Source organism: Microtus oregoni, unplaced genomic scaffold (assembly GCF_018167655.1).
Source record: "Microtus oregoni isolate MIOR12 unplaced genomic scaffold, Mior012 000062F_ref0000492, whole genome shotgun sequence".
Lineage (NCBI taxonomy): Eukaryota > Metazoa > Chordata > Mammalia > Rodentia > Cricetidae > Microtus > Microtus oregoni.
Window position 1 is genome coordinate 5,997,267 of NW_024543872.1, and position 13,103 is coordinate 6,010,369.

Genomic DNA, 13,103 nt, shown 5'->3' on the forward strand with positions numbered 1-13,103 from the left:
CATAAACATCAACACTTAGATTTTGAAAATAAATTATTTGGCAATTACTAAGTTCAAAAACTCAAAATATATTCCTTAATACAAAATATACATCTATATATCTCAAAACCATGCTGAAAGCAGTGTATACTTTTCCTTAATCTTCAGAGTTACATATCATTTCAAATCAATAGTTTACTATTGGTACAACAACATTTTAAATAAATATTTTTTATTTTTAATTTACATGTATGAATTTTTTGTCTGCACGTATGTCTCTGTGCCACATCTAGGCAGTGCCCTGGAGGCCAGAAGAAAGTATTAGATCTGCTAGGACTGGAGTTACTGATGGGATGTGACCAGTCATGTAGGTGCTGGGATTTGAACCCTGGTCCTCTGGAAGAGCTGCCAGCACTTTAACCACTGAGTTCTCTCTCTAGCCCCCATACTGAATATTTTAAATATTTAGCATATTATTAAATAATAATTGTTGTTCAGAAAATATTTCATTCTAAACAAGCATTCTAATAGCAAGGTTAAAAATATACCAAAAGTTTTACAGAATTTTATTTCACTAAAAGTATTAATTTATAACTTCTTTATCTCAAAAAACTGTCCAACTAATTATAAGTAAAATCCTTTAACATTTTGTACCAATTAGATTAAGGAAAGACAGGAGAGCCCAGAAATCAAAGACCTAATTCCTAAGGCTGGTGATGAGAATGCTCAGAGTGGATTATTTCAGCATCAGGTCCATGAGGTAAAACCCTTGTTATTGTTGATTATCACTTGAAGTGCTTCCTTCATCCTTTCCATTGTAGAATATTTAGGCAAGTCTAGAATATTGTGGCATGTCAATGATCTTGGGTTATCCTCTTCACTGAAAGTTTGCGGACAACGAAATATTATTCCATCAAACTTTAGGCCTTTTATGTGAAACCTATCGCATCCTGTAAGAAACACTAGAAAGGGACAGTTTTGTTAAGGTATTGCATATAAAAAACCTCAAGATAAATAAGAAGAAATTAAGGATTATATTTAATAAATATTGAGGACACTCTTTGTACTGCACAGGGGTAGGTATAGCCTGGAAAAGTCATAACATTTGGGTTTTGTTCTCTACAAATTCATGCCAATAATATATGTTATCTCATCCCTACAGGGATGAGAACATGAGGGAATGGGATGGTTGAGTTGTGGGAGGGACGGAGTGGGAATACAATGAAAGAAATATGTTGATAGAGGGTTAGGGAGAAACCTGGTGCTAGGGAAATTCCCAGGAATTCACAAGGATGATCCCAGTTAAGACTCCTAGCAATAGTGGAAAGGATGCCTAAACTGGCCTTCCCCTGTAATCAGATTGACAAATACTCTAACTGTAATCATAGAACCTTTATCCAGTAACTGATGGAAGCAGATGCAGAGATCCACAGGCAAGCACTGGGCTGAGCTCTGGGAGTTCAGTCGAAGAGAGCGAGGAGGGAGTATCTGAACAAGAGGGGTCAAGACCATGATGAGAAAGCCACCCAGACAGCTGACCTGAGCCCCTGGGAACTCATGGACTCCGGACAGTCAGTTGGGGAGCCTACATAAGACTGAAATAGACCCTTTAATTGTGAATATTAATTGTGTGGCTTGGTCTTTTTGTGGGGCCCCTGGCAGTGGGACCATGATCAATGCCTGGTTCAGGAGCTGGCTTTTTGGAGTGGGATGCCTTGCTCAGCCTTGATGCAGTGGGGAGGGATTCAGTCCTGCCTCAACTGAATGTGCCAGGTATTGTTGACTCCCTATGGAGGCCTTCCCTTTTCTGAGGAGTAGATGGAGGGGGAGAGGTGAAGAGAGGAGGTGGGGGGAGAAGGAGGAAGCGAGGGAGGGGGAACTGTAGTTGGTATGTAAAATTAACTTAAAAATTTAAAATTAAAAAAGAATGACCTGTTACATTAAAAAAGAATACCTATTACAATACTTACAGAGGAATTTTTTCTTTTCATCCGAAGTTAATTCGTGGAAAGCCTTCCAAAAGAGTCGAATAGTTGGATGTGCTTTGTGATATTCTTTTTCATAGAGTGAATTCTTGAGAACACAAGAAAAAGAAGAGAGTTTTAGGGGGGTAATTGGAAAAGCCAGAGAAGGTTTTAGGGGGCATATATATCAGTAAACTTAAAAAAAAACTTAGGTTATCACTTACATTTTCAAATTGTTCCCAGTCACAATCAGTATTTCCAATTATTGCTTTCATTAGTTCTTCAGGATGGAACTGTCTAATTATATCCTGGTTACACACTGTGTAAAATCCTCTATGAAATTCCTCATAAATGGCTTTTACAGAAGTATTAAAAATGTAATCAATATACTTAGAAACATACATTTGCCTTGAGGGAAGAAAAATTAAAAATGGCATACTTTATCAGTGACTACAACATTATCTATTTTGCTTTTTTACTCTATTGGGAAATAAAAGTGTATTTCTTCCGTGTAGTGCTATAAAAGTCTATACGACACCAGAAGATGAAAACCTGGCCAGCTAGAAGAAAGGTCCTTAGAGTCTATAAGAGAAGGATTCAGACTTTGGTATGTTCTGATTTATAATTCCAATCTGAACATAAGCCCTCCTTGACTTTCAATAGGGATATGTCCCAATGAGCTCGTTAAACACAGAAAACACATTTAATACAGCTAACCTACTAAACATTATAGCTAAGCCACTTTCCCTCACTGGCGGCTCTCCAGCATCACGAGGAAGCATTGCACTTCATGTAACTAGCTTAGAGAATTGTCAAGAATCCAAACTCTGTGGAGGATGCTAACTATGGGATGTCACGTGCTTTCACATGACAAGAAAATAGGGATGGACATAAGTCCAAGCATCTGACCCTTGCTTTTTCCCCTTTCTACGTTCCTCTCTGCCACTGTCATCTTGCTGCCTCTTGTCTGCAGGGAACCGTGCAGTGTAAACATTCTCTTTAGCATGGCATGCTTCCTCTTTACCTGGGAACTCCTATCCAGTCATCAGATTGCCATACAAAAGTAACGTCCTCAGGGCAGGCACTTCTTTTCCTCCCCCAGTCTCTCTTCTAGCAACAGCTAATTTGTGGAAACAAGTTCTGAAAGGTCTGTCTTAGGCAGAATGCGCTTTTCACGGTGTGATACATACCCTGGTGGCAAGTGACACAGTGTGAATGTGGTTTGACTCTGTCTCACAAAGATTTATATTTTGACATTTGTTTCTGCCATTGTTGGGTATTATGAAGATAGAAACTTGATCTGACTGTAGTGTTTATGGTGGGGCCTTGGAGAAAGATTCAAGTAACACAAAATTGCCACATAGCGCCCTGTGATTGAACTCTGGTCACCTTCTAAGGTGAGTGAGAAAGACCAAAAGGGACACATGTTCATGCTCCTTAGGTCTTGTCAGGTGCTGCCTGCTCACACTCAAGATGCTGCCAGCGAGAAAGCCACAACAGATGTACTTCTTAGATTTCCAGAACTATGGGACAAATAAAAATCTTTTCTTTTTAAAGTTTCCCAGTGTTTGATGTTCCATTATAGTGATGGAAAGGAGGCTAAGTGGGGCTACTCACACACACACACCCATCTACCCCTTAAACTGTCTTTGTGAACTAACTTGTTTAAACAACCTCCTTCTGTCCTCCCCATAACCAGTCATATGCTGCTGAATGGTTAACAGCCGTTTTCCAAGAGGAAGGTGGGGGAGAGTAGAATATAAAAAGACAGAGGAAGAGAAATACAGAGAGAAGGCAGAGGGAGGGAAAACAGAAAGGACAGAAAGGAAAACCTCATTTGTAACATTTGCCAATTTTTCTAATTATTCTTGCCATGACTGACATCAAGTTACTAATACTTTAAATAATAACCTTTGAACATTGATGAAAAATTTGCAATCAGATTCCATAAGCTTATACTATCTGGTTGATTTGATACATTACATGGTAGTCTATTTGGGTATCTGCTTTCTACCCACTCTAATATAAGTTACACATTTTGTCTTTTTTCACAACTCCATCTCTAGTATCTGGAATATAGTTTAGCATAGAATAGGGCCTAAAAGTCTCTTAGATGACAGAAATATTTATTCCTGACCATTTCTTTTCTTCTCCTACTTGTTTATTATTTTAAAAGACAAGGAACTAAAATGAACATCTGAGAAGTTCAAATATATTTTAAATGGTATTGATACAAACATGTTATGCCTATTTAAAGTGGATAGTTTAGGTCTTAGCTCTTACCTGTTGGTTTGGTCCACAGGTACAAAGATCCCATTGGGAATTAAGTTGAAATCTTTTTGATCCCAGTGTATCTGTAACCAAAATGCAATTGACTGATAAGTACAAACCCAAGCCCACTGTTATTGTCAGTGCGTTTTCCCTATAAGATTTAAAATGACTCGAAATAGATAACCATTTTTCAGTTCAGTCTTTTGTTTGTTGCGACAGAGTCTGTATATGTAGCCCAAGCTGGCCTCAAGCTTGCTATTGTCTCCTGTATCTCCTAGGATGCACCACCATGTTCAACTCCAGACTTTTAAACATACACACGTGTGCGCGCGCGCACACACACACACACACACACACACACACACACACACCTTTAGTTTCTTGCGATTTTTGAGACAGGGTCTCTCTATGTAATCCTGGCTAACCTGCAGCTTGCTATATAGACCAGGCTGGCCTTGAACACAAAGAGATCCCTTGCCTCTGCCTCTCAGCTGCTGGAAATAAAGGCAGGAGCTACCATGCCCTGCCATAAAAAAAAATTTAAACCCTTCTTAATACATGTTATATTTGTATATTTCAAGCACAAATTACCCTGTTTAGTTGAGGACATTGTTTGAATCAAATGAATGTTTGCTATATTCATATAAAAAATGTCTGTAGATATAAGCTATACAAAATGAAAACCAGGTAAGAGAAAAATTGTTCAGAAATAAACTATCTTTTAAAATGTGGATATTTGGGAGAGGCGCGCTGTCCAGACGCAGCAGAGAGGCGTGGCGTCCAGATGCGGAGGAGAGGCGCGCAGACGCTGCGGAGAGGCACCACAATCAGGAAGAGGCTTTCGGGGACCAGCTGCACGGCAGACGCAAGCGGCAGGGACCAGTGCAGAGGCAGACGCAAGCTGCAGGGACCGGCGTGGAGCGGCGGGGACGGGCGTGCAATAATGAGAGCAGATCGCCCTACTACAATTAAATCAAAGAGGTAGGCCTTCTGTTGGCGAGGTCACTGCCAAACAGGGAGCCTGGTCCTGTCCTGAAGACCCTTCGGAGGGGTGAGAAGGTTCTTGGCCTGCTGCAGGAACCAGGAAACAGAGCAAGGGCATTTTGTAAGAGGAGCCCTTGGCCAGCAGGGAAGCCTGATCCGGTTTTAAAAGACCCATTAGATAGGATCAATAGGAGGAGATGGGCAGGCGCCAAGGCAAGAATTCACCCAATAATCTGAGAAACAACATGAAAACACCAACACCAGAACCCAATGATCTTACAACAGAAGTATTTGAACAACCTAACACAGAAGAAGTGGACAAAATTGACTTTATGAAAGCAATAGGAAAAAAAGCAAGTAACTTGTAAAGGTAAACCAATCAGACTTACACCTGACTTCTCTATGGAAACCATGAAAGCCAGAAGGTCCTGGATAGATGTACTGCAAAAGCTAAGAGACCATGGATGCAAACCCAAACTACTATACCCAGTCAAGCTATCGTTCACTATAAATGGAGAAAACAAGACATTCCAAGATAAGAACAAATTTAAACAATACATAGCCACAAATCCAGCCCTACAGAAAGTAATAGAAGGAAAATCGCAACCCAAGGAACCCAACACTGCCAACACTGCCTACAATAACTCAGGCATCTAGCAACCCTTCACCAGCACATCTCAAAAAAGGGAGACACACAAACTCGACTACCAAAAAGAATAAGAATAACCGGAGTAAACAACCACTGATCGTTAATATCACTTAATATTAATGGGCTCAATACACCTATAAACAGGCACAGGCCAAGAGATTGGATACGAAAACAAGATCCAACAGTCTGCTGTTTGCAAGAAACACATCTCAACCACAAAGACAGGCATCTACTCAGAGTAAAGGGTTGGGGAAAGGTGTTTTAAGCAAATGGTCCTAAGAAAAAAGCAGGTGTGGCCATATTAATTTCTAACAAAACTGACTTCAAACTAAAATCAATCAGAAGAGATCAAGATGGACACTTTATACTCATAACAGGAACATTTCATCAGGATGAAGTCTCAATCCTGAATATCTAAGCCCCTAATATAAAAGCACCCACTTATGTAAAAGAAATATTACTAAAACTCAAGGCAGACATCAAACCACACACACTAGTAGTAGGAGACTTCAACACACCTCTCTCTCCAAGGGACAGGTCAATCAGACAGAAACCTAATAGAGAATTAAGAGAATTATTGGAGGTAATGAAGCAAACGGACTTAACGGACATCTATAGACCATTCCACCCAAATAGGAAAGAATATACCTTCTTCTGTGCAGCTCAGGGAACCTTCTCAAAAATCGACCACATACTTGGAAACAAGAGAAACCTCCAGAGATACAAAAAAAAATCAGTGTCCACCTGTGTCCTATCTGATCACCACGGATTAAAGATAGAAGGCAACAACAATGCTACCCACAGAAAGCCGACAAACTCATGGAAACTGAACAGTCAACTACTGAACCACACCTGGGTCAAGGAAGAAATTAAGAAAAAAATTAAAGTCTTCCTTGAATTTAATGAAAATAAACAGACAAATACTCAAACCTATGGGACACAATGAAAGCAGTGCTAAGAGGAAAGTTCATAGCACTAAGTGCCCACTTAAAGAAAACTGAGAATGCATACACTGGGGACTTAACAACACACCTGAAAGCTCTAGAAAAAAACGAAGCAGAAGCGCCCAGGAGAAGTAGAAGAATGGAAATAATAAAACTGAGGGCAGAAATCAACAAAATAGAAACACAGAAAACAGTCCAAAGAATCAATGAAACAAAAAGCTGGTTCTTGGAGAAAATCAGCAAGATCGACAAACCCCTATCCAAACTAATTAAACAACAGAGAGAGAACATGCAAATACATAAGATCAGAAATGAAAAGGGGGACATAACCACAGTCACAGAGGAAATTCAGAGAATCATTAGATCTTACTACAAAAGCCTGTATGCCACAAAAATGGAAAATACAAAAGAAATGGACATTTTTTTAAATAAGTACCATATACCAAAGCTAAACCAAGACCAGGTGAATGATCTAAATAGACCTGTTAGTCGCGAAGAATTAGAAACGGTTATCAAAAATCTCCCTTTGAAAAAAAGCCCAGGACCAGATGGTTTCAATGCAGAATTCTACCAGAACTTCCAAGAAGAACTAATACCTATACTCCTTAATGTAGTTCTCAATATAGAAACAGAAGAGTCATTGCCAAATTCCTTTTATGAAGCTACAGTTACCCTGATAACAAAACCACACAAAGACCCAACCAAGAAAGAGAATTACAGGCCTATCTCACTCATGAATATCGACACAAAAATTCTCAATAAAATACTGGCAAACCGAATCCAAGACCACATTAGAAAAATTATCCATTATGATCAAATAGGCTTCATCCCAGAGATGCAGGGCTGGTTCAACATATGAAAATTTATCAATGTAATCCACCATATAAATAAACTGAAAGAAAAAACCATATGATCATTTCCTTAGATGCTGAAAAAGCATGCGACAAAATTCAACAACCCTTTATGATTAAGGTCTTGGAGAGATTAGGGATACAAGGGTCCTACCTAAATATAATAAAAGCTATTTACGGCAAGCCGATAGCTAACATTAAATTAAATGGAGAAAAACTCAAAGCCATCCCTCTAAAATCAGGAACACGACAAGGATGTCCACTCTCTCCATACCTCTTCAATATAGTGCTTGAAGTTCTAGCAATAGCAATAAGACAACATAAGGGGATCAAGGGGATTCGAATTGGAAAGGAAGAAGTTAAACTTTCTTTATTTGCAGATGATATGATAGTATACATAAGCGACCCCAAAAACTCTACCAAAGAACTCCTCCAGCTGATTAACACCTTTAGTAATGTGGCAGGATACAAGATCAACTCCAAAATATCAGTTGCCTTCCTATACACTAAGGATAAGGAAGCAGAGAGGGAAATCAGAGAAGCATCACCTTTCACTATAGCCACAAATAGCATAAAATATCTTGGGGTAACTCTGACCAAGGAAGTGAAAGATCTATTTGACAAGAACTTTAACTCTTTAAAGAAAGCAATTGAAGAGGACACCAGAAAATGGAAGGACCTCCCTTGCTCTTGGATTGGGAGGATCAACATAGTAAAAATGGCAATTCTACCAAAAGCAATCTATAGATTCAATGCAATCCCCATCAAAATCCCATCAAATTTCTTCACAGATCTGGAGAAGACAATAATCAACTTTATATGGAAAAGCAAAAAATCCAGGATAGCCAAAACAATCTTATACAATAAAGGATTGTCTGGAGGCATTACCATCCCTGACTTCAAACTCTATTACAGAGCTACAGTATTGAAAACAGCTTGGTATTGGCATAAAAACAGAGAAGTCGACCCATGGAATCGAATAGAAGACCCTGACTTTAACCCAAAAACATATGAACACCTGATTTTCGATAAAGGAGCTAAAAGTATACAATGGAATAAAGAGAGCATCTTCAACAAATTGTGCTGGCAAAACTGGATGTCAACCTGTAGAAGAATGAAAATAGATCCATATCTATCACCATGTACAAAACTCAAGTCCAAATGGATTAAAGACCTCAATATCAGTTCGAACACACTGAACCTGATAAAAGAGAAAGTGGGAAGTACTCTACAACACATGGGCACAGGAGACCACCTCCTACGTATAACCCCAGCAGCACAGACACTAAAGGCATCATTGAATAAATGGGACCTCCTGAGACTGAGAAGCTTCTGTAAAGCAAAGGACACTGTCACTAAGACAAAAAGGCAACCCACACACTGGGAGGAGATCTTCACCAACCCCACAACTGACAAAGGTCTGATCTCCAAGATATATAAAGAACTCCAGAAACTAGACCGTAAAAGGCTAATCAACCCAATTATAAAATGGGGCACTGAGCTGAACAGAGAATTCTCAACAGAAGAACTACAAATGGCCAAAAGACACTTAAGGTCATGCTCAACTTCCTTAGCGATCAGGGAAATGCAAATCAAGACAACTTTAAGATACCATCTTACACCTGTCAGAATGGCTAAAATAAAAAACACCAATGATAGGCTTTGCTGGAGATGTTGTGGTGAAAGAGGTACACTTACCCATTGCTGGTGGGAATGCAAATTTGTGCAACCACTCTGGAAAGCAGTGTGGCGATTTCTCAGGAAATTCGGGATCAACCTACCCCTCTATCTAGCAATACCACTCTTGGGAATATACCCAAGAGAGGCCCTATCATACAACAAAAGTATATGCTCAACTATGTTCATAGCAGCATTGTTTGTGATAGCCAGAACCTGGAAACAACCTAGATGCCCTTCAACGGAAGAATGGATGAAGAAAGTATGGAATATATACATATTAGAGTATTACTCAGCAGTAAAAAACAAAGACTTCTTGAATTTTGCATACAAATGGATGGAAATAGAAAACACTAACCTGAGTGAGGTAAGCCAGACCCAAAAAGAGGAACATGGGATGTACTCACTCATATTTGGTTTCTAGCCATAAATAAAGGACATTGAGCTTTAATTCATGTTCCTAGAGAAGCTAAATAAGAAGATGAATACAAAGACAAACGCATAGGCATCCTCCTGAATATTAACCTTCATCAGGAGAAGAAAGGAGACAAAGACAGGGACCCACATTGGAGCACCGGACAGAAATCTCAAGGTCCAAATCAGGAGCAGAAAGAGAGAGAGCACGAGCAAGGAACTCAGGACCGTGAGGGGTGCACCCACACACTGAGACAATGGAGATGTTCTATCGGGAACTCACCAAGGCCAGCTGGCCTGGTTCTGAAAAAGCATGGGATAAATCCGGACTAGCTGAACATAGCGGACAATGAGGCCTACTGAGAACTCAAGAACAATGGCAGTGGGTTTTTGATCCTACTGCACATACTGGCTTTGGGGGAGCCTAGGCAGTTTGGATGCTCACCTTACTAGACCTGGATAGAGGTGGGCGGTCCTTGGACTTCCCACAGGTCAGGGAACCCTGATTGCTCTTCGAGCAGATGAGGGAGGGGGACTTGATCAGGGGAGGGGGAGGGAAATGGGAGGCGGTAGCGGGGAGGATGCAGAAATCATTAATAAATTAATAAATTTAAAAAAATAAAAATAAAAAAATAAAAAATAATAAAATGTGGATATTCCATGTTGAAGGTTCTCTAATAAAATGGCGGTTTGGCATACATTCTTTGGCATGGGTTCAATCTCCAGCAATTCCTCGACAAAACAAAACAAACAAACAAAACCCATAAAACAGATTAAAGCTAACCTATAATCTAGGTTTTTCTGTTACTCACAGAAAAATACATGTCAAGTTTTTCAACATCACCAGCCTCACAATTGAGAACTTCTTGCAAATTCCTATTGAAAAAATAGTTTAAAATTACATATTTGATATTGTAAAATTTTAAAGTAATAATCACTCAATGGGGAAAAATTAAGTAATATCGACATGTACAAAATTCAGTGTAAATTTTCTCTCCTGCTCTTTCCCACTCATCTTCCTATGATTATCTTGATTTAAAATTTGTTAGTCTACCTTGTTAATACTGCTGCGTATTGTGAAATGATTACACAGAGAAGCCTTTACCTCTAACGTGGGGAGAATTTATTTTAAAAAGTCTGGAGATGTCTTTGGTTGTCATAGTTAAGGGCTATCATCTAGTGAGTAGTGTTCTCAGACACTATTAAACCCATGACATTGCCCAGAACAATGTCCCACAAAGAGAATTCAAACAACCAGATGCCTGAGGTTATAGTGCAGTAGATGTTCTTGTCCAAGAGGGAGGCGGTCCAAGGTTTAGACCCCAATCAAACACATTAATAGTAGAAAAGCTAAAAATCTCAAAATTGTCAATCTTGAGAAACTCTGCTTTAATAAAAATCTACAACTAATAGTCCATGAAAAAGAATCTTTTCTCTCAATCTTTAGTCAACACTTTAAGGAAAACTTGTTGGCAGGAAAAGGATATTTCACATAAATTCACTCAGTTACTAGTGACCCTAAGCATGCTTTCATTTTTTGATAAACCATATGTGTGTGTGTGTATATATACACATACATACATATACATGTGTACTTATGGGACTATATCTATTTATAACATATATATTTGCCCTTACGGCACTATATCTATTTAAAAACCATATGTATATGCACTTATGGTAGGTTAATTCATAAACCACATATACATACACAAAGCACTATATTTGTAAACCATATCTATCCACATAAACTTATAGCGCTATATCTCCTTATAAATAATATCTCTGTATACACATACTAATAGCACTGTATATATTTATAAACCACATTTATTAATATAGTGCACTTTTCACATTCCATTTGTAAACCATATCTCTGTACACACACAAATTTATAGCATTGGATCTATAAACCACTTCTATGCATATGGACTCGTACACCACTGCACCTATGTATAAAACAAATCTATACATCTATCCATTTATAGCACTATCTTTATTTATAAACTACATGTATATATGCATATACATACCTAGTACTATATCTACTTATCAACCATATACATATGCACATATACACTGCATGTATTTATCAATCATATATACATGGATGTGCACTTATAGCACAATATGTATTTATAGGATACAAACAATAGCAGATGCGCATTCTGAGAACTGTCCTGTGCACTTTCCACCTTGAAAAACAGCCCAGGTCCAAACTCTTTTTATTGTGTTAGTAGTGATCAGAGGAACATCTGACTTTTCTTCACTTTGAAGGCTGACAAGTCATGCTAATGCTCATCTAAAGGGCACACAGCATTACAAGTGAAGACATTCCTTGTGTGTGATATGATTTATGCTTCAGCAGCTGGCCTTAATACTGTTCTTGACAAGCAACACATGTACTTACGTTCCCAAGGAAAAACTGAGTTCTTTTAAATCTTCCAAAGTTGTCTTTTTTTTCAGAAGTTTTTTATACAAAGCCAGTGGGAAAGGAAGTTTGACAACTTTTAAGTTGGATAGGGAGAGTCCACACAAGATCCCAAAGAGGAAATATCTCTTCTTCTCAAACTTAGGCTAGAAAATAAAATAGAAAAAAATCCTAATGTATTATACATAATTAGTTTTACAAAGACACAATTAGACTAATGAATAACAAATTTTACCTCCCTTTTCTAATTAACATCACAAGTTAGACACAAACTGGGTTTAAAAAGAATAAACATTTCATACTCTAAGTTATAATGAAATTTAAATATCTTCCATAACGTTCTTTCTGTTGTTTATGTTTGTTTGCTTGAGACATACAGGATGTTCTCAAAACTCACTGTATAGTTGAGGGTGACCTTGCCTGTGCCTCCCCAATGTGGGATTATGGCCATGTGCCAGCACGCCCAGCTTCTTGCACAATTTTTAATATAAATTAAAAATACAGAACATTAAGTAAATAGACTTTTGTTACTGATAGCGTATCTGAAATGTAGAAACAAAAGCTCAGGAGCAATTATAGTTTTCCTTTGTAACTTTAAGGTCCTGGCCTTCCGATTCACGGAGAAAAACAACCGTGAGGAAGGAAGGTGGCTCTGCATTGACGCTTCAAGGTAGCAGAACAAATGCCAGATGAGTGTGATGTGAACGCACACTCAGCAATGCAGCCCCGCGTGGAGGTTGACCATTGGAGTAGCTTTCACGGGCCCCTTTCTCACTCTGGCATCCTGTCTTACCATGGCTTCTCTTAGCCTGCAGAAGATCCTGTCATGATACCCTGTGCCCAGAGTCCTCGCGAGAGCCAATGAATGTCAGCACTGTGTATGCCCTTGGACTTCTAGAACTCTGAGCTACATAGGCTGCTTAACAAAGAACTCTGGTG

At 38.8% G+C, this 13,103-nt stretch overlaps 1 protein-coding gene across 1 annotated transcript in view; it reads right to left on the reverse strand.

Moving 5' to 3' along the window:
* Positions 1-381: 381 nt before the first annotated feature.
* The window catches only part of LOC121439737 (E3 ISG15--protein ligase Herc6-like), a 61,854-nt gene continuing 49,132 nt past the window's right edge, over positions 382-13,103 (reverse strand). Inside the window, exons 18-23 of the mRNA XM_041640344.1 lie at positions 12,144-12,310; positions 10,546-10,609; positions 4,227-4,297; positions 2,168-2,351; positions 1,950-2,052; positions 382-941 (exon numbers count right to left, since the gene is read on the reverse strand). Coding sequence (XP_041496278.1) covers positions 727-941; positions 1,950-2,052; positions 2,168-2,351; positions 4,227-4,297; positions 10,546-10,609; positions 12,144-12,310 — 804 coding nt within the window. The 3' untranslated portion in view covers positions 382-726. The remainder of the gene's footprint in view (positions 942-1,949; positions 2,053-2,167; positions 2,352-4,226; positions 4,298-10,545; positions 10,610-12,143; positions 12,311-13,103) is intronic.